Raw genomic sequence first — 19408 nt, 5'->3', positions numbered from 1 at the left:
ATTAAAATTCATCTATCTCTCTCTCTCTCATCTACTCTCATTTAAAAAAAAAAAAAAATCACCCTTTAAAAAAAAAAAAAAAAAAAACTTTATAGTAAAAACCAAAAAGATCCACTGATAGGTTGGATATGATTTATGAGCAAAAAGTTCAGGACCTCTCCAACATCTGAGCAGAGAAGAATGGAGAGGAAAAGGTTTGAAAAAGAAAATAAATACTGGAAATACATTTAAAGCACCATTAAATTCAAAAGATCTTTCTGAATTAAAAAATCTCATTTAGGCAGGTGTGGTGGCACACACCTATAATCCCAATGGCTTAGGAGGCTGAGGCAGGAGGATTGTGAGTTCAAACCCAGGCTCAGCAACTTAGCAAGGCCCCAGGCAACTCAGTGAGACCCTGTCTCTATAAATAAAAATATAAAAAAGATATGCCCCTATTTCCCTTTTCATTATTCAAACAGAATTCAAAACATTTTTTTTTCCTATGGCATAAAAGTAAAGTTTGGTAGAATAAATTCTTAAAGAGCAGAAATTACTAAACTCCTTTCTATTTTATTAATATATTACATTTTCTCAATATTATTGCCAATATTTTACAGGTATATGGCTCAGTGTTTAAGTACCTGGGTTCCACCCCCAGTCTCAAAAAAAAATTTTTTAATTTCATTTAAACAGAAATAATAGTTAAGGCTATTAAAGCAGGCGAAAACAGTTAACATTCACTCTAATATTAAATACCTTCTCAGCAGCTTCAACAGTTTTTTGTGTTTTCTTGGCAGCATATCTCTTGTGATCATAATACCTAGAAAAATATATCTCTTAATTTTAAGTAACATCTTTATTCTTTAGTTTTCTACTTATTTCTAATTTTACAGATTATTTAATCACAGAACAAAGCTGAATAATGCACCAAATTAAATTTTTAAAAAGGCATTTCCAGAGGGGGATAGGGTTTCCATAATGTGAGGGGCAACCAAGAAAATTTCAATACAGAGTATTTTCCAGCTTTCCATCTGTACACTAAAATAAAGTATTAATACTGGGGCAAAGGGAGTATTTTCACCAAAACAATTGCTCTTTTAACATTCTTAATACTCTTAACTGACTTATTGCAGATAATATGTTACCTAAAATTTGTGTTCAAATGACTTACTTCTTGGCATTGGCATATGCTGATAAGCTGAGATCAACATCAACAAGCAATGGCTTATTTTTCTGAGGCTTCTGCAGCTGTTTGTTCTTTTGCTTTTTCTTTTTTCCTTTTGGTGGTTCAGTTTCATTTTTCTCAACACTGACATCACCATCAACATTGTCATCTTCCTCCTCTGATAATAAGTATGGATTTCTATTAAAAATATTCAATAGTATTTCACTAATGTCAATGACATCACTTTTTTATTTTCATTTTTTTTCCTCAATGAAATTATAAATGGCTTAAGTTTCATTACTTATTCTAGTGTAAATTAATTTTTTCTAAGAATAAATTTCGAAAGAAAAAAATTAAAATTTATTTAATTTATTTAAATAACAAAATAAAGATAAGCACTGACTACTTAACTAAGAACCAAACTTACCTTAGCAGCATTGTAACATGATTTGTTTGTAGTTTTAATTCTTTGATTGCACTTGCAACAGGGTCTCCTTGAGCTTGGGCTTCTTTCACGATTACCCCGATTTCTGTCCAATCTATCTGGTTGGCTAAAGCACTTCGAACTACCTGAATGGCTCTGTCAACTATCTGTAGGTTCATTTCTATGAGTTCTCCTTTCAGTTTGTCTATTTCCTTAAAAAATAAACCAAATACATATACTATAATGCCAGTTGAGGTTATCATTAAAAAAAAAAAAAAAAACATGAAAAAGCTAAACACAATACCTGAGCCTGTTGAAGAGCTTCTAATCTGTTTTCGTGATCCTTTCGGACATTATCTAATTTCTTCAGTGCTTGTTTTTCCTTTTGGTGACAAAACACACTTAAAAATTAGATTTCTCCTACTTTATGGCACTTTCTCTTAACTCCTAAAATTCACTATTCTGGTCCCACCTCTGCCGCCTTAATGTCATTTAGCTAGCTCAAGTTCCCCCTAGTCCATTTTTCCACCAGAAAATGTTCCATGCTCCAAAATTCCTTCTCTCCCTCTCCTCATATACCTCCTGTGCCCTACACAGGAAGGTGTTCTGATTAAAGGTTACATTAAATTATAAGATATGCCCTTTGTCATTATTCAAACAGAATTCAAAACATTCTTTTCCTATGACATAAAAGTAAAGTTTGGTAGAATAAATTCTTAAAGAGCAGAAATTACCAAACACCTTTTTATTTTATTGATACATTACATTTTCTCAATATTATTGCCAATATTTTACAGAGCACTTTCCTCCTAAATTAGAAATACAAAGTTTTATGGTGGTTATCTGACCTTCTATATAGCATTTTATCATATCGAATTTACATTTCAAGGGGCTGGGGTTTTGGCTCAGTGGTAGAGTGCTCGCCTAGCATGTGTGAGGCTCTGGGTTCGATCCTCAGCACCACATATAAATAAATGAAATAAAAGTAGTGTGTCCAACTACAACTAAAAAAAAAAATAAACATTAAAAAAAAGAATTTACATTTCAAGGTTGACTTGGGGACAAATTTTCTAATAATATTAACAACACCAAAAATTAGGGAATATTAAAATGTGAGATGAAATACCAAAAAAGATTTACAAGAATACTATTAAAAGAACCCATGAAGATTACCAAAATAAATTAATGTTTGGGACCAGAAGTAGTTCAGATTTTAAGTTTCCTGGATTTTTTAATATTTGCATGGACTTTACCAGCTGTATAGCCCTAATATGAAAATCTGAAGTCTATATCTTCCTGAGCACCAATGACACTCAAAAAGTTTCAGATTTTTGGGCTGGGGTTGTGTTAAGTGGCAGAGCACTTGCCTTGTACAGGTGAGGCACTGGGTTTGATCCTCAGCACCACATAAAAATCAATAAGCGAATAAAATATTTTTTTAAAAAGTTTCAGATTTTAGAGCATTTCAGGTTTTCAGATTAGGGATGCTCAATTTGCAGTTTTTATTTTTAAATTTTTTTAATATTTATTTTTTAGTTTTAGGTGAACACAACATCTTTATTTTACATTTATGTGGTGCTAAGGATCGAACCCAGTGCCTCATACCAGCGAGCACTCTACCACTGAGCCACAATCCCAGCCCCTTATTTTTAATTTTTAATCTGAAGCCAGGCACAGTGGTACCTATCTGTAATCCAGCAACTCAGAGGCTGAGGCAGGAAGATCACAAGTTCAAGGTCAGCCTCAGCAACTTAGCAAGCCCTTAAGCAACGCAGTAAAAAGGGCTGTGGATGTAGCTCAGTGGTGAAGCTCTCTTGGGTTCAGTTCCCAGAACAACAAAAAAATTTTTTATTCTTTCAATCTGTATTTTTGATGCACATAAAAACATGGGTATCAATGTTACTGCTAAGCATTTGTTCGTTAGCCAAAGTACTATGTAGTAATTATGTAATCCATTTAATTACCTGCTTTGATATTGAACTTACTATTAACTATTTTTTTAAAACTAAACAGGAGGGGGTACATAACCTGAAATTTTTGCACATATATTTTAAGACTTGAATTTTTAAAAAATCAAGTCTCTTTAAAAAATCAAGTCTTTTCTAAATCAAGAATGACTATTATCAATTCTTGAAACGTTCTGCCAGCACATACTCTAAAAATATGGTCAGATGGGGCTAGGGTTATAGCTCAGTGGTAGAATGCTTGCCTGGCACATGTGAGGCACTGGATTCAATATTCAGCACCACATAAAAATAAATAAGTAAAATAAAGGTATTGTGTCCATCTACAACTAAAAACCAAAACCAAACAAACAAACAATAAAAAAACCATGGTCAAATGTGTTGGAAAAATATTGCATATTAAATCCTCCTCATGGAGTCACAATACACCGAAAATTAAAGGTCTAGCTTTAGCTGGGCTTGGTGGCACACACCTGTAATTCCAGCTATTTCAGAAGCTGAGGCAAAGGGATCCTAACTTTGTGGGCAGCCTTGGCACCTTATGGAGACTCTGTCTCAAAATTTAAAAAATAATAAGGGATGTGGATATAGCTTAGTGATAGAGCACACCTTGGTTCGAAAGGAAAAAATTCTGAAGAAAATACAAGACCTAGTTTTATTAAAGTCCTAAAAAAAAAAAAGAGTTTATGACAAATAGGGAACAGTTGTAGCTTAGTGGTAGACTGCACAGCATGCAGGAAGCCCTGGGTACAATCCCTAGCACCAAAACACCAAATCAAACTAAACCAAAAAACAATGATAAATAAGTCATTAATTTAATAATACCATACCTGTTGTAAAGCTTTTAAATCAATTTTTTGACCTTCTATCTTCGAATAAAATTCATCCACGGCCTTATTAAAGAAACAAATACACACTAGCTATAAAAACAGTATGGTCTCTACTTTAAATGTACACAGAATTTCTCAAAGAACTTGACAACATTTCTACTCCATGTATTAATACATGTAGTTCATGTATTAAAGAGCTAAATTGTTCAAGTCTTTGGTCCTTCCCTTCAAATAAAGTGGCAACAATTGTTTCCAGGAACTGTATCTATGACTGTATTGATTTTTAATGCCCAGATTCATAGCAAAAAGAATATATTCGATTCTCAATCAAAGCAGGCTGGTATTAAGACCTCATATCATTTCAGTATTTCAAAGTGACAAGAATATGTTAAATTCTTAATCAAAGCAAGCTGATATTAACACCTCATATCATTTCAGTATTTCTGAGGAATATATGGACTTTTTCAGAAAAGTATTTGTGAAATAATATAAAGTGCTCAAGTTTTTTTTCTGATCAAAAAACAGAACTAGAAAACCCACCTTGTCAAATGATTCAAATTCTATATATGGACATTGTGAATGTTGAGAAAACAAGAAAGGATGAAATTCCTCATACCTGTAAAACATATTTATTATATCACATTCAAGAACATTAATAAAGATCCAAAGCAAGTTGATCCATGCCTACATGCTTACGTGAGTATATCTTCAACTGGTTTATCTACTTCCAGGCTTGGTTTTATTTCTCTTTTCTGAATGATATATCCCTACAAAAATCCAATAATAAAATTATTTCTATTAATCATTAGTACAGATTTTCTTTCCACGACTAACATTTTTATTAATTTTTGTAAGTAAATATGTACTATGATTAGAGAAGAAAAATACTTATAAAGTATGAGGTAATTTTAAAACTGTTTAAATATTACAGATATGTAAATCACCAAATTACGGGAGTTGGAGATGTGGCTTAGTAGTAGAGTGCTTGCCTCGCATGAGTGAGGCCCTGGATTCAATTCTCAGCACCACAAAACAAAAACAATAATTCACAAATTCAACTTTTCTGGAGTACTTTACATAGTACTTTCTATAAAAGGAGAACAAATATTATAAATCCATACCAATTATAAAAACTATCCTGGGACTGGAAGTATAGCTCAGTGGTATAGCATGTACTTAGCATGGTTTGAGGTTCTGGGTTGTTCAATCCTCAGCACCCAAAATAAACCACAACCAAGAGAAGAAAAATCTTACCCTGGAATAAGTATATCACAAATATCATTTTTAAAATATTAGAACAATAAAATATACTTATATTAATCCTTAAATGAACATTTAATTTCTAGAAAATTAAAATAAATGAAACATGGTATAAAATGGTGTTACCTTTCCACTGAAGTTGGATGTTGTTTTCATATATTCTTCTGCCTTCTGTAGACAAATGAGTACTTTTTCAATATCTAATGGAATAAAAAAAGAAAAATGAGTGCCAATCAAGTGTCAATTAACCAATTAACCATTAACAACTATGTAGAAAAGCAGAAAAGTATTTAAAAAATAATGTAAAGTGTTCAAGAAAATTAGATATAGTTGTTTAATCAGTTTATATAAATAAGGTTATATCTTGGTCAGTCTATTACTGAATAAGTCATCTTTCCCTCCATGATCTGAAAAGCACTTTATTCAAACTAATTTCCTATATATATTTGAGCATGTTTCTAGATTCTTTATTCTGACTATTCCTTCTCTAAAAAGTTACTGTTTAAGTCACTGTAACTTACTATTATATTTTAATCTGTGAAAAGGTTATACATACAGTAATAATAGTAACAAATCACTATTTTAGAGCTTTCTTACATGTTTTCACATGCTTTTGTTCCAGATGAGTATCAGATTCATTTTATTAAAACAAAACAAAAATACCTCTTTATTAGCATTTATATAATTAATAAAAATACCTTTATTATCATTTTGGAGGGGAGAATATACTGATTTAGTGTATTTCAGAAACTTAAACACTCAATTTACATTTTTAAACACAAATTATTCCTAAACCTTAAGAAATGATATACCTATAATATAAACAACAAGAATGATTTTTCAAATATTGCACAAGAAAAAAAATTACACAAGATAAAGTATAAGTTGAATTTTGTTAAATATCAAATCTTATATTTTCCTAATGTTTCCTCTATTTTACTTCCTAATCTGGCAGTTAAATTAGGTTCCCTAGGTAGTTACAAAAGCCTACTTCAATCATATGGCCACACCACAGAATTACAGAGATCCAAATATATGAATAATGCTGTTTCTAGAAACACTGCATGTTCTAGGTTTTAAGGCTACTAAATTCATCTCTTTGAGACTCTAATTGTCCCAAGCTGAGCCAGTCCAAAATCTTAGGGGATAGAAAGAAAATATTCTAAAGTGAAAAGTTTTCAAGATTGAACTGGCTAGTAGGTAAGGTGCACACTTATAATCCAAGCTACTCAGGAAACTGAGACAAGAGGACATCATGTTTAAGGCCAGCCCAGGCAACTTAGCAGAAACATCTCAAAATAAAAAATAAAGGGCTGGGGAAGTAGCTCATTGGTAAAGTACCTCTGGCCTCAATCCCCAGTACCAGAGAAAAGACAAAAAAGTGTGAGATTGAATTGCAAATTACCAAGGATAAAGCTACACAGTGGAGAAGGACAGGAATACCCACATGCATATGACACTCATAAGTCAAAGTTTTTTAAGTCTAGAATTATCTATTCATTTATTACTTTATCAGAAATAACCTTCAAGGTTTTTTGTTTTTTTTTCAGTGATGAGGACTGACATGCTATGCAAGTGCTCTACCACTGAGCTATATTCTCAATTCAAATTTTCAGTTTTTAAAAAAGGATATAAATGGGGGATGAGGGTGTGGCTAAGTGGTAAGGTGCTTGCCTAGCATGTGCAAGACCTGGATTCAATTCTCAGTACTGGGGGTAGGAGGGGACAGATGAAAATGGACAAAACTTCAAAACTTGTACCATGCACATACCTTTACTTTCAAGTTTTTCATCCACTTTGACGTTGCCAGAGAATCCATTTTCTATAAGACAGTGCTCAATGAGAGCTGGCCCATAGGCTATAAAAGCAGAGAGAACTATTTTTACTATTTTCCTATAAAATTAAATAAAAAATGTAGTACAAATTTACATCCAAATAAGAATGATCTAATCAATAAAAGAAGCCAATGAAAATAATAGTGAATGTACTTATTTTGAAGTATGATCCAAAATAACAATGAAGTATCACAAGAATTTAAAATTATAATAAACTTAGAGAAATCAGGTTAAGTTATAGGACTATAATAGTATTTAGCCACATATGAAATGATTACAAACTATGACCAGGGGGATTATCACTGGAATGCAAGGTTGGTTTAGCATCTAAAAACTGGTTTAACGTCCACATTAAAAATCAGGAAACAGGGGCTGGGATTGTGGCTCAGTGCTAGAGCACTTGCCTATGATGCATGGGGCACTGGGTTCGATCCTCAGCACCACATAAATGTAAAATAGAGATATTGTGTCCACCTAAAACTAAAAAATAAATATTTTAAAAAAAAATCAGGCAATAGCTGGGCATGGTGGTAGACAACTGTAATTCCAGTGACTCGGGAAGCCGGGGCAGGAAGGTTGCAAGTTCAAGGCCAGCCTCAGCAACTTAGTGAGACCCTCAGCAACTAAGCAACACCCTGTCTCAAAAAAAAGAAAGAACTGGGAATGTATCTCGGTGGCAAAGCACCCTTGGGTTCAATTCCCAGTACTGGAAAGAAAAAAAAAATCTTTAAAAATAAAACAGATCATTATTAAAAGATAATTTTTAAAAATATCATTTTAAACTCCTTGTTCATATTTTAAACCAGAACCATAAAAAATTTAGATATAGTCCTGAAAATCACATTATCTTACAAACATTTCATTGCTATTATAGGATTACTCACGAAGTAATGGGTTAAGAATTCTCTTCAGTAGTTCTCCTTTAGGTGCACTGGCTATTACTTCAGTCAATCTGTGAAACAAATTGATACAACTCTTACTGTCTTATATTAAAAAAAATTATAGCCTTGTTCACATTCACACTGCTTTCACCTGCATCAATTGACCTAATCTTTATAATACTCTGCAATTAATAGAAATTAGTTCTCTTGTAAGTGAGGAAATGAGTTCATAAAAGTAGTTTATCTCAATCAGCAGCCTGGGAGTTGAACCCAGGTTTTCTAAGAGAAATCAACTAAGACACACTCCTTATCATCAATTTGCCCACATATGTGTCATGAAAGAGACATTTTTATATGTCAAATGTCCTTTGTAAATCATCATGCTGTATCTTAATATCTAAAATGGCTTTACCTAATTAATTTAATAAAAACTCTTAAGGATCCTGTGGATCAGTGTGATCACCAGATTAGCATTATCTGAGAACTTGTTAGAAATGCAGATTCCTGAGCCTTACATGAGGAATTAGCAAAATGGAGCAATCTATGTTATAACAAGCCTTTCAGGAGATTCTGATGCTTGCTACACTTTGAGGACCACTACCGTAGACTATTTGTCAGCAAAAGCCTTCAAGCCAGAAAAGTACAACTATAATCACCTTATACCACCTTAGTTCCCTTTTTCCTAAGTAAAACAAAAATTCTCTCTTTGCATTCTGCCCAGGATGTCCATCTGCCTTCTCACAGAACAAGAGTTGTCCCCACTCTTTACCAAGAAATCATAAATATCTGAAGTAACCCAAAACTTAGTTTAAAAAGACATGTATTTGTAGTTCAAGTAGTCCAAATTTAGTTGTTATCCAAGTAAACAAAGTATTTTTTATCTGACAGTTTTTCATATTCTGAAATATAACTATTTTTATCTTTTAATACAATATGAAATGAGTTTAAAACAAAAGATGTTACCTTTCCAAAGTAAGCAAAGGTTCAGCAGCTCTAGCATGATCAACTGGATAGCGTTCACGAACAGCAAATTTAACATCATCTGCCTCATCAGTTCGAAACCTTAGAATATTTAAAATTAGGTACTCATAATCTGTAAGAACAATGTTCCCCTGCAATAGAGTAAAATATAATTTAATGCTTTTTCAAAATAGTCATGAAACTTCTTAAAAAGGATGTAGTCTCTTAACAACCTTATTGAGGTTACAAAAATGAAGTTATAAAACAAAATACACCAAAGTCACATCTAAACAATCCTCCTTGAACCTGCCCAGCAGACTGTGAAACAAGATAAACAAATTCTAAAGACCCAAGTTTGAAACAGTGAAGGTATCTAGAGCAACATCAAATTCACTGTCTGACACTATTACAGAAGTACTAGCAGAAGCACAATCATTTATTAACACCTTGACAACTACTAGGGGACCTCATGTTTATATTTGCATGAGCCAGGATATAAGTACTGACTTATTAAGAAAAATAAAATATATATTTTAGAAGCCAAGCAAAGAGCTATTATACTTTCACCTACAATTCGTCTTTTAATAACAACAGTTATGTGGTCTAATGTAGCCTAATGAATTAACTCAATAAACCCAAAGCTACATGCTTAAAGATGTTCACTGAAATTTATTTATAATAGAGGGGAAAAAAAAAGAAGAAATAGTCTACGTGTAAACATCTGGGAAATTATTGTGTTTGTTTTGTTTTGTTGGTACTGAGGTTTAAACTCAGGGCCTTGTGCATGCAAGGCAAGCACTGTACCAACTGAGCTATATCCCCAGCCCCAGAAATTGCTAATTATGATAGATCAATTTAACAATAGTAAAATGTTATTACCTTATGAAGACTATGTTTAAAAAAAAACATTTTAATATTTAAATGTATATTTGAATGTGTAAAAAGAAGTAGTAGTAAGACATGGGCTGGATGGGCTGGATATGTAGTTCAGTGACACAGTGACACTTGCCTAATATGTACAAGGTTCAGAATTCAGTCCCCAGCACCACAGAAAGAAAAAAAAAAAGTCAGCAAAACACACAAAAAATTCTGTGGAAGGAGAAGGTATATGTAGGCAAAATGAAATTATTTACTAAAGATTTACAATTAAAGACTTAATTTCAACAAATGAATTATAGCTGGGCATGGTGACATACACCTGTAATCCCAGCAGCTTGGGAGGCTAAGGCAGGAGGATGGCAAATTCAAAGCCAGCCTCAGCAACTTAGTGAGACCCTGTCTCAAAATAAAAAATGAAAAAGGACTGGAGATGTGGCTCAGTGGTAGAGCACCCTTGGATACAATCCTCAGTCCCTATACCCCCGAAAAATCCATGAAATTATTAGGGCTAGGGACAGTGGTAGAGCACTTGCCTACTAGTATCCTAGCATGCATGAGGACCTGAGTTCAATACCTAGCACAGTCAAAAACAAAACCAAACAAACTAATGAAGTTTAGAATTAAAATTTAATGTTACTATATAACCTTTTTGGTAAAAAAGGGAGGACTTAATGAAGATAAAACTTCTCCCAAAATACAACCTTACAAATTTATTAGAGTGAAAATAAGTTTAAATTTTAAACATTAATTTTAACTTAAAGAATATAAAATTAACTGGAGCCTGGGGGTAATGCCACATGCTTGTAATCCCAGTGGCTAGGGAGGCTGAGGTAGGAGGATTGCAAGTTCAAAGCCAGCCTCAGCAACTCAGCAAGGCCCTAAGCAACTCAGCAAGATTCTGTTTCTAAATAAAGTATAAAAAATGGGGGGCTGGGGTTGTGGCTCACTGGTAGAGCGCTTGCATCACATGTGTGAGGCACTGGGTTCAATTCTCAGCACCACATATAAGTAAATGAATAAAATAAAGGTCCATCAACAACTAAAAAAAAAAATTTTTTTTTAAATGGCTGGGGCTGGTAATGGTGGCACATGCCTGGAATCACAGCGATTTGGGAGGCTGAGATAGGAGGATCACAAGTTCAAAGCCAGCCTCAGCAACTCAGCAAGACTCTATCTCTAATAAAATATAAAAATAAAAAGGGCTGCAGATGTGGCTTGGTAGTAAAGCATCCCTAGGTTCAATCCCTGGTATTTAAAAAAAAAAAAAAAGGGGGGGGGGTAAGGATGTTGCTCAGTGGTTAAGCACCCTTGGTTCAATCCTCAGTACCAAAAAAAAAAAAAAAAAAAGTTAACTGGAAAAGGAAAGTAAAGGGCTTATAAAGAAGTTCTGATAGTGTCTGGTTAAGATATGATATGAAGAATAAAAGGTCACAGAGCCTGCAACATAAAAGGTATTCAAAATTTGATTTCTTTGATCAAATTATACAGTTATCAGGAACATCTAAAGGATTCCAATAAGGAAGATTATGTCCCTGAAAGGGTTTTCCTTAATGCAAAGTTTCCTAAAAGTACTTCATAACATGGGTTTCCTTACCTTCTATTAAAAACAATTCTGTGATCAAGTAAGTTTTGGAAATTCTACTTAACACTTCCTTCTGTAAGAAATGTACCCATCGCATTATCATATTAAAAGGACTAATAAGTACTAAAGTGAAAAAAATTTAATCTTACTTTATTCTCAGGGTTCCTCAAACTTTCATGCCTATTGAACCCATTTTTCTAGACACCCCTATTATCTTACAGGATACAGTATCCAAGGAACATAGTTTGGGAAATACTGCACTTGATTCTGATATACTTAATAAGCCACTTTCTGGTCTTGTTTCCCAGAGTCTTTCCTATTGCTAACTTAATAAACCTACTTTTTTTTTTTTGGTACTGTGAATTGAACCAGGGGTGCTTAACCACTGAGCCACCTCTAGCCCTTTTTATTTTTTATTTTGAGACAGGCTGTCACTAAGTTGCTGAGGCTAGCTTTAAACTTGGCAATCTTTCTGCTTCAGCCTCCCAAATTACTGGGATTAAAGGCATGTGCCACTGCATCTGGCCTAAATATACTTTCTTAAATGTGTGAGTAGCAATAAGCTTTCCTCAAAGTCTGACCAACTCTAGAAGCACCACACATCAAAACTTCAGGCATGCCAGGCATGGTGGCACACACCTCTAATTCCAGCAACTCATGAGGCTGAGGCAGGAGGACTACAAGTTCAAGGCAGGCTTCAGCAATTTAGCAAGGCCCTAAACAATTTAAGAAGACCTTGTTTCAAAATAAAAAGGGATGCTGTGATGTCCCTCACCACACTACATCCTCAGTCCTTTAATTGTGTGTCGGGGGCCTCCATGAACAGGAGCTGAGTACAACTCTTAGTCTTGAGCGACTGAGGTGTAGAACTGGCTTCTGCTCACAGCGCAAAAGCAGATGGACCTCACCTTCACTTGGCAAGGAATTATACAGCTCTGGGAGTGAGCCTCACCACCCTGAAACCCAATCCCTTGCCTCATTTGGGTGGAACTTTCTCAAGTGTCTTCCCCTCAATAAATAGGATGGTTTCAGGCGTGCTCTCTCTCTTTCTAACAGACCCTTAAGTTAGAGAGCCATCCCTGATTCCTGCAAGCAAAAGGTAAAAATAAATAAATAAATAAATAAATAAAAAGGGATGGGAATGTAGCTCAATAGTTAAGTGTCCCTGGGTTCCATCCTTAGTACCAAAAAAAAAAAAAAAAAAAAATTCCAGGCACACAATCTCAAAGATCAAATGCTATTCCTTTTTTTTTTTTTAAGTTGTAGATGGATACAATACTTTTATTCTATTTATTTTACTTGGTGCTGAGGATTAAACCAAGTGCTTCACACGTAACAAGAAAGCACTCTACCACTGAGCTACAACCCCAGCTCTCAGGATCAATTCTTAAGCATCAACCAACATACCTCTCACAGATACCACAATGACTATGGAAAAATCCCAAACACATTCTCTCATATATAAACCCTTAAAAACTATTCCAAAATCATCACTAATTGGACCTTTGCAACCCAGACAGTATGCATCCTACTGCTCAGAGCCTTCAAATGGAAAGGCCCTAAATACAACTGGGTATCCTGGAACAGAAAAACTATTAGAATGAAGAAACAATATTATGTACCAATGTTAATTTCTTAGTTGTGACAAATATTCTATAAGATATTAACATTCACAGAAGCTAGGTGAAAGGTTACAGGAACTTTTTGTGTTTTCAACTTTTCTATAAGTAAAATTATTTAAATAAATAGATTCTTTTAGGGCAGTGGCAGAGCACTTGCCTAGCATGTGTGAGGCACTGGGTTTAATCCTTAGCACCACATAAAAATAAACAAAATAAAGGCATTCTGTCCATCTACAACTACAAAATCAATCAATCAATCAATTAATCAACCTACCTTAGATTACTATTATTAGTACTACTACTACTACTACTACTGACTACACAAATGCATACTATGGAAAAAATGTTTACATATAATTATTATGGCATTTATGATGATTATATAATGGGTATTTTTTTGAAGGATAATTTAATTTTTTCATCATATAACCATCATAAAATGCTCATTTAAAGAGTTTTGTTGAATTAAGAGAAAGAGAATACCAAGTATTAGCAAAAATATGGAGCTAACAAAACTCAACATATCAGTGAAAATAACATTGTGTGGAACATAATGAATACCTCAAATATTGAATAAAAGGCAGATCCCAAAATGAATAGAATATAGATTCTATTCCTTTACCCCATCCCTCAAATTTTACTTACCCTATCATAGAGTTCAATGATTAAATGATAAGCAGCTTCATCACTTCCAAATTGAAAATCTACAATTCTATCCACACCAAGCTGTTTTGCACTGACTAACCTCCGACTCTTCAAATGTTTTCGGCACTAGCAAGAAACAGGAAAAAAAGGAATTTATGAGGTAAAAGTAAATTTCTGTTTGGTACTGGTTCTTTTCATTACCATCCGGAATAATATTTAAATGGTAGTAAAACAGTGTAGTCATAAAACAAAAGTTTGTTGATGACAAAGGAAAAAATTCAAGACAACTAACTGCTAATTCTGAAATTGCATTTTATATTCAAAATTTTAAAATAACAGACCTATAGCAAAATATGCTTTGCTCATATAGCACTGGCAAATAAATACCTTGATATGACTTCACTCAAAGACATAACTTTTTTTTTTTTTTTGGTGCTGCATGTCAAACTCAGGGCCTCTAACACTCTGCAGATACTCTACCACTGAGCTAGATTCCCAACCTCTTCATGTTTTTAAAGTCTTTTCCTATGCCAATCTGTTAAGTATCCAAATTTCTTTTTGTGTGCTTCACTGCTTTCCAATTTTTTCCCACTGATCTTCTACTTTAAATATGAAATATAGATCATGAATTTATGGTACACTGAAAATTTAATCCCCCTACTTATATCCATTTATCTTCTATTCAACCTTTTGATTAATCTATTTCATATCCAAATATACTAATTCCCATTCTTTATCAAATGCAATTTCTTCTATCCCTAGCCATAAGGTTCTTTTTCTTATTGACAATTAAAATGAAATTAGCAAGATCCAGTCAAAAGAAAAGAAAGGAAGAAAAAGACAGACAAGGTTAAAATGAAAAGTCATCCTAGAAAGGACAGCAGTTTACACCATGGAAAGGTGAAATAGAGATTCTTGATCATGGTAAATACAAATAGTTATATATTACATTCATAAAGCTTGTTTTTTGGTTGTTGTTTTTTTTTTTTTTTTTGGTAGTACTGTGGATTGAACCCAAGGGCAATTTACCATTGAGTCACATCCTTGTCCTTTTTATTCTTTGAGACAAGATCTTGCTAAATTGTCTCAGTCTCCCAAATTGCTGGAATTACAGGTGGGCACAATTATGCCCAGCTCCAAAGCTTGTTTTCTTTCCCTACAACAGCATAGTGAAAACAATCTTCTCCTCACTGCCAAAGAAGTATAGTTGGCAACCACAAATATAAGAACCAGGAACAATCATTGTGATTTACCACATACTAGGCCTGACCCTGCCTATGCCAAACAACAGTTAACAGCTCTTTATTTATAAAGTGTTAAACACTGTCTGCTCCATTGGAGAAAATCTTTCAACACATTTAAATTGACAAACACATCAAAATCAGAATTCTAAGGAAGTTTTTTTTCCTCGTCGTTTCAAGAGTGCCTGGCCCTTATGAATGTGGCCTGATTTGGAAATGTTCCCATGATCTACTGTCATCTCTTTAACTGTCCTGTTAACTCATCAGTAAAACTGATAATATTCGTTCCTTATATTCCACTGTGTTGCTAAGCAACTTAGATAAAATACATATTTATCTATGTTAAAAAGTACTATATAAATTCAAAGAGTCAACCAAGGGTGGCACATGCCTACAATCCCAGTATCCAAGCACCTTGGACTTGGAAGGCTGAGGCAGAAGGATCTCAAGTTTGAGGCCAGCCTGAGAATGTAGTGAGATGATGTTTCAAAATGAAATAAAAAGGGTTGGGGATGTAGCTCAGAAGTATCACTGTTATCAAGGACAGCTCCAAACACCCACTTTGGGTTAGTATCAAGTAAACTAAATGTCAATAGCTGGGCCTGCTGGTACATGTCTTTAATTCCAGAGACTTGGGAGACTGCGTCAGGAAAATTAAAAGTTGTAGGCCAGCAACTCAGTGAAACCTTGTCTCAAAAATAAAATAAAAAAGGGCTGAGGATGTAGCTGGTACTGGGGTTCCATCCCCAGTACCCCCCATAAATAAATAAATACATAAAATAAACTTTAATAATTTAATAACTTTGTGAAAGCTCTTATAAAATGGGAAACACCTAATCTTTAATGAAAAACAGATTCTAAATTGCTGGGGGTAAAGTTCTTCTCTATAGTCTCTACTGAAATAATACAATGCCATAACAAATTTCTAAAGAACAGGGGAGAAGAAGGAAATTAACACATATGCAACTCATACGTGTCAAGCATTGTGTTAGATACTTTACCTGTTACTTCAATTAATTCTCATCAATAACTCTGAGGGAGTTACTAACCACATTTTACACTTAAATAAACTAAGTTCTGAAAGGTTAAATAAGTTTTACAGGTTAAAAAAATATTTAGTGGCAAATTAATTAATTCAAGTTTAGGTATATCTAACTCAAAAGTCAGTCTTCTATATATCACATGAATTTTTAATATATAGTTGTATCATGGGTAATATATAGTTGTATCATGGCTGTGTATGCCTGTAATCAATCCTAGCTACTTGGTAAGCTTAGGCAGGAGAATCACAAGTTTCAGGTCAGTCTGGGCAATTTGGCAAGACCCTGTTCCAAAATAAAATAAAGAGTAAGGGTGTAGCTTAGTGCCTGCATAGCACGTGCAACGGTTCAATCCATAATGCTCCCCATCTTCCCCCCACATACACAAAAAGGATCACAGGCCCACAAACGTAAAAATCTCAATTTTAATACTAAAAACAAAAACAAAAAGAGAAGTGAAAAATAACAAGATTTAATGACTTGGTAACTTTTTTTTTTTTTAATTTTTAGTTGTAGATGGACATGACACTTTTGTTTATTTATTTTTATGTGGTGCTAGGGATCAAACCCAGTGCCTCACACATGCTAAGCGAGTGCTAGGTGAATGCTCTACCACTAAGCCACAACCCCAGCACCTTGATAACATATTAATATCATTAAGTATTCTAGCAAAATACAGATCAGGAAGAGGGATACAGTCCACAAAGGTGAGCTCTAGGTGATAAGACTAGGGGGGAAAAACGGGGAGGGGCTGATCATAGAAAGCCAACAATGTCAGGATACTGAGTATGAATTCAGAAATTAGAGCATCATATCAGGTGAGATAACTAATGAAAATGTTTAGCGTGCTACAGCGGTACGCACCTGTAATCCAGCAGTTTAGGAGGCTGAGACGGGAGAATGGCAAGTTCAAAGCCAGTCTCAGCAAGTCAAGGCACTAAGCAACTGAATGAGATCCTGTCTCTAAATAAAATACAAAATAGGGCTGGGGATGTGGCTCAGTAGTTGAGTGCCCCTGACTTCAATCTTAATACCCTCCTAAAATAAGAAAATTAATGTTGTCTAAGAGAATTGTTTTGAAGGAGAGAAGAGGAGTACAGTTAAGGGGCTATACAGTTGGTTGGGATAAAGACTGAACTGGAACTTGATTGTGGAAACAGAAAAAAGACTTGCAAGATAACAGGGAGAAGTCAATAAACACCTACTTTGTTCATCCCATTACCTATTAACTATTCCCTCTACCTTTATCTGTTTTATTCATAACAGCATAGAAAACCCAAACAGTTTAAAAACTCAATTATTAGTTATCAAGTCCTTAAAATTTAGCTCCCAACATAACTTAAAATTTACCTTCATGGCAAAACTAGATGGCATCATATTCTTTGGCCATTCAAATTCTGTTGTGTGAATCCGTATGCCAGATTCAAGTAAAAGCGTTGCTTTAAAATCTGGTCTATAGAAGAAAAAAAGTCAAATTTTTAAGGGAATTTGCCAAAGTTTACTCTATAAAACAGATTTAAAATGTGGATAAGACAATCAAAAATCTCATAATTACCAAAGAGAAAACAAACCTATAAAATTTTCTTACTTTTGAAGACGAATAAGATATGTCTTATTATCCACATCATAAACATTGTTTACTCTCATTCCTAGCAAGCTGAAAAGACAAAAGAAACATGTAACAAAACACACTATTGTTTGAAACATAAAACTACACACAGTTTAATTAAAGCTGCAAAACAGGAATTCTTCAGCTTTAACAAAGTGGGAGTCCAGAGACCATTAAGGCATTCTGTCCGAAACTTAAAGCGTAACCACTTAAGCACAGAAGTGGTCTGTCAGCCCTGGGAACACCATAAAATGCCTCGCGTCTTTGAAATAACTCACTCCTTTGGGGCGGGGGGTATAGTAAAATGTAACCAATTTATGACAAAAAGAGGAAAAAGACAAACGAGGCCCCCGGAAGTATGACAAAGGTCACACAGATGAATAATACGAAACAAGACCGGAATCCAGGTCTCAGTCCACATCTGCCAATGCCAGTTGAAACAGCAAGGTTAGCTTTCTCTGGCGTGAGGGCTGTTGAGGAAACCAGGCCTCCAGTCTGGAAACCAAAACCAGAGGACCAACTGGCGTCTCCGGTTATTCCAAACATTTGCTGCCAGACCAGGGTCGACAAGGCGAGAGCGCCGCAATAGCGGGTAAAGAGACCCGGCGGGACAAAACAGGGCGCAGAGGGCTGGGGAAGGGGTCCTCGGTCCCTGGGGCCTCCCGGGTGTCCTGAGGGCAGCAGCAAAGACGCCACGCACTAGCCCACCCGGGCCTAACCAGGTCCACAGAACAGACTGGAAGGCAATAAGGGGACACATCAGGCTGGTCTTGTTTTCAACGTGGGGCCCCTGATCTGCTTCCTGCAGTTCTAGCAGGAGCCTAGCCACCTACAGGACCGTACCTAGCATTCAGCTCCGCCAATACGGCACGGAGGTCAATCGTGCTAAAGCGCGTCTTCATGGCGAGGCGTTGAATGTCGCTACCGCAGTTTTCTCCGCTGCCAGCCTGACTCGACGCCGCTACTCTTCCGCGCAGGCGCACTTGAAGGAGACCTACGGTCGCCCTGAAGACCCAATATTCATTGAAGGGAACCTGTTTGCGTATTTGTCTGAAGAATTCAACTATTAAATTACAATCGACTCGCTTTTTGTTACACCAAAACAATTCGAAATAAATAGATACAAACTGTTCTCATAAATCTGCATCCCTTCCTCGAACATTTACGGGCCACTCTGGTTACCCTGTCCCCTGGTTTTGGAACTCAATCCAGCCTCCATAGTGACTCCTGCTGGTCATAACAATTTTTAAGGGGAATATCGGGAGAATTTCCCCCGGTAGACGATAGGGCTCAGTATAGAAAAGCAATGACCCTGGATTACTTAAATGTGTCGAATTTGTAAATGTACGGAAGCCGAACTGTTTCATTCGTCCTAAGATTGTCTTCCACGATCGAGGAGAAGCCTGAAAGAGAAGTTACTATTTTCATGGGTACTGCTCTTCGAAAGAGCATTTTGCCTCATCCAATCCTGGTCTCGGTATCCCCGAGA

The 19408-nt window shown here is 35.0% G+C and overlaps 1 protein-coding gene across 1 annotated transcript in view; it reads right to left on the bottom strand.

The window, feature by feature from the left end:
* Nucleotides 1-18885, bottom strand: part of Nemf (nuclear export mediator factor) — a 43008-nt gene extending 24123 nt beyond the window's left edge. Inside the window, 15 exon segments of the mRNA XM_015491030.2 lie at nucleotides 739-802; nucleotides 1154-1345; nucleotides 1575-1783; nucleotides 1876-1953; nucleotides 4366-4428; nucleotides 4906-4981; nucleotides 5062-5132; nucleotides 5752-5825; nucleotides 7397-7483; nucleotides 8345-8412; nucleotides 9305-9453; nucleotides 14030-14155; nucleotides 17661-17763; nucleotides 17899-17967; nucleotides 18763-18885. Coding sequence (XP_015346516.1) covers nucleotides 739-802; nucleotides 1154-1345; nucleotides 1575-1783; nucleotides 1876-1953; nucleotides 4366-4428; nucleotides 4906-4981; nucleotides 5062-5132; nucleotides 5752-5825; nucleotides 7397-7483; nucleotides 8345-8412; nucleotides 9305-9453; nucleotides 14030-14155; nucleotides 17661-17763; nucleotides 17899-17967; nucleotides 18763-18821 — 1488 coding nt within the window. The 5' untranslated portion in view covers nucleotides 18822-18885.
* Nucleotides 18886-19408: the final 523 nt, after the last annotated feature.

This window comes from Marmota marmota, unplaced genomic scaffold, assembly GCF_001458135.2.
Source record: "Marmota marmota marmota unplaced genomic scaffold, marMar, whole genome shotgun sequence".
In the NCBI taxonomy this organism is placed as follows: Eukaryota; Metazoa; Chordata; class Mammalia; order Rodentia; family Sciuridae; genus Marmota; species Marmota marmota.
The sequence above is the reverse complement of the archived record's forward strand: the minus strand, read 5'-3'. Positions and strand labels throughout refer to the sequence as shown.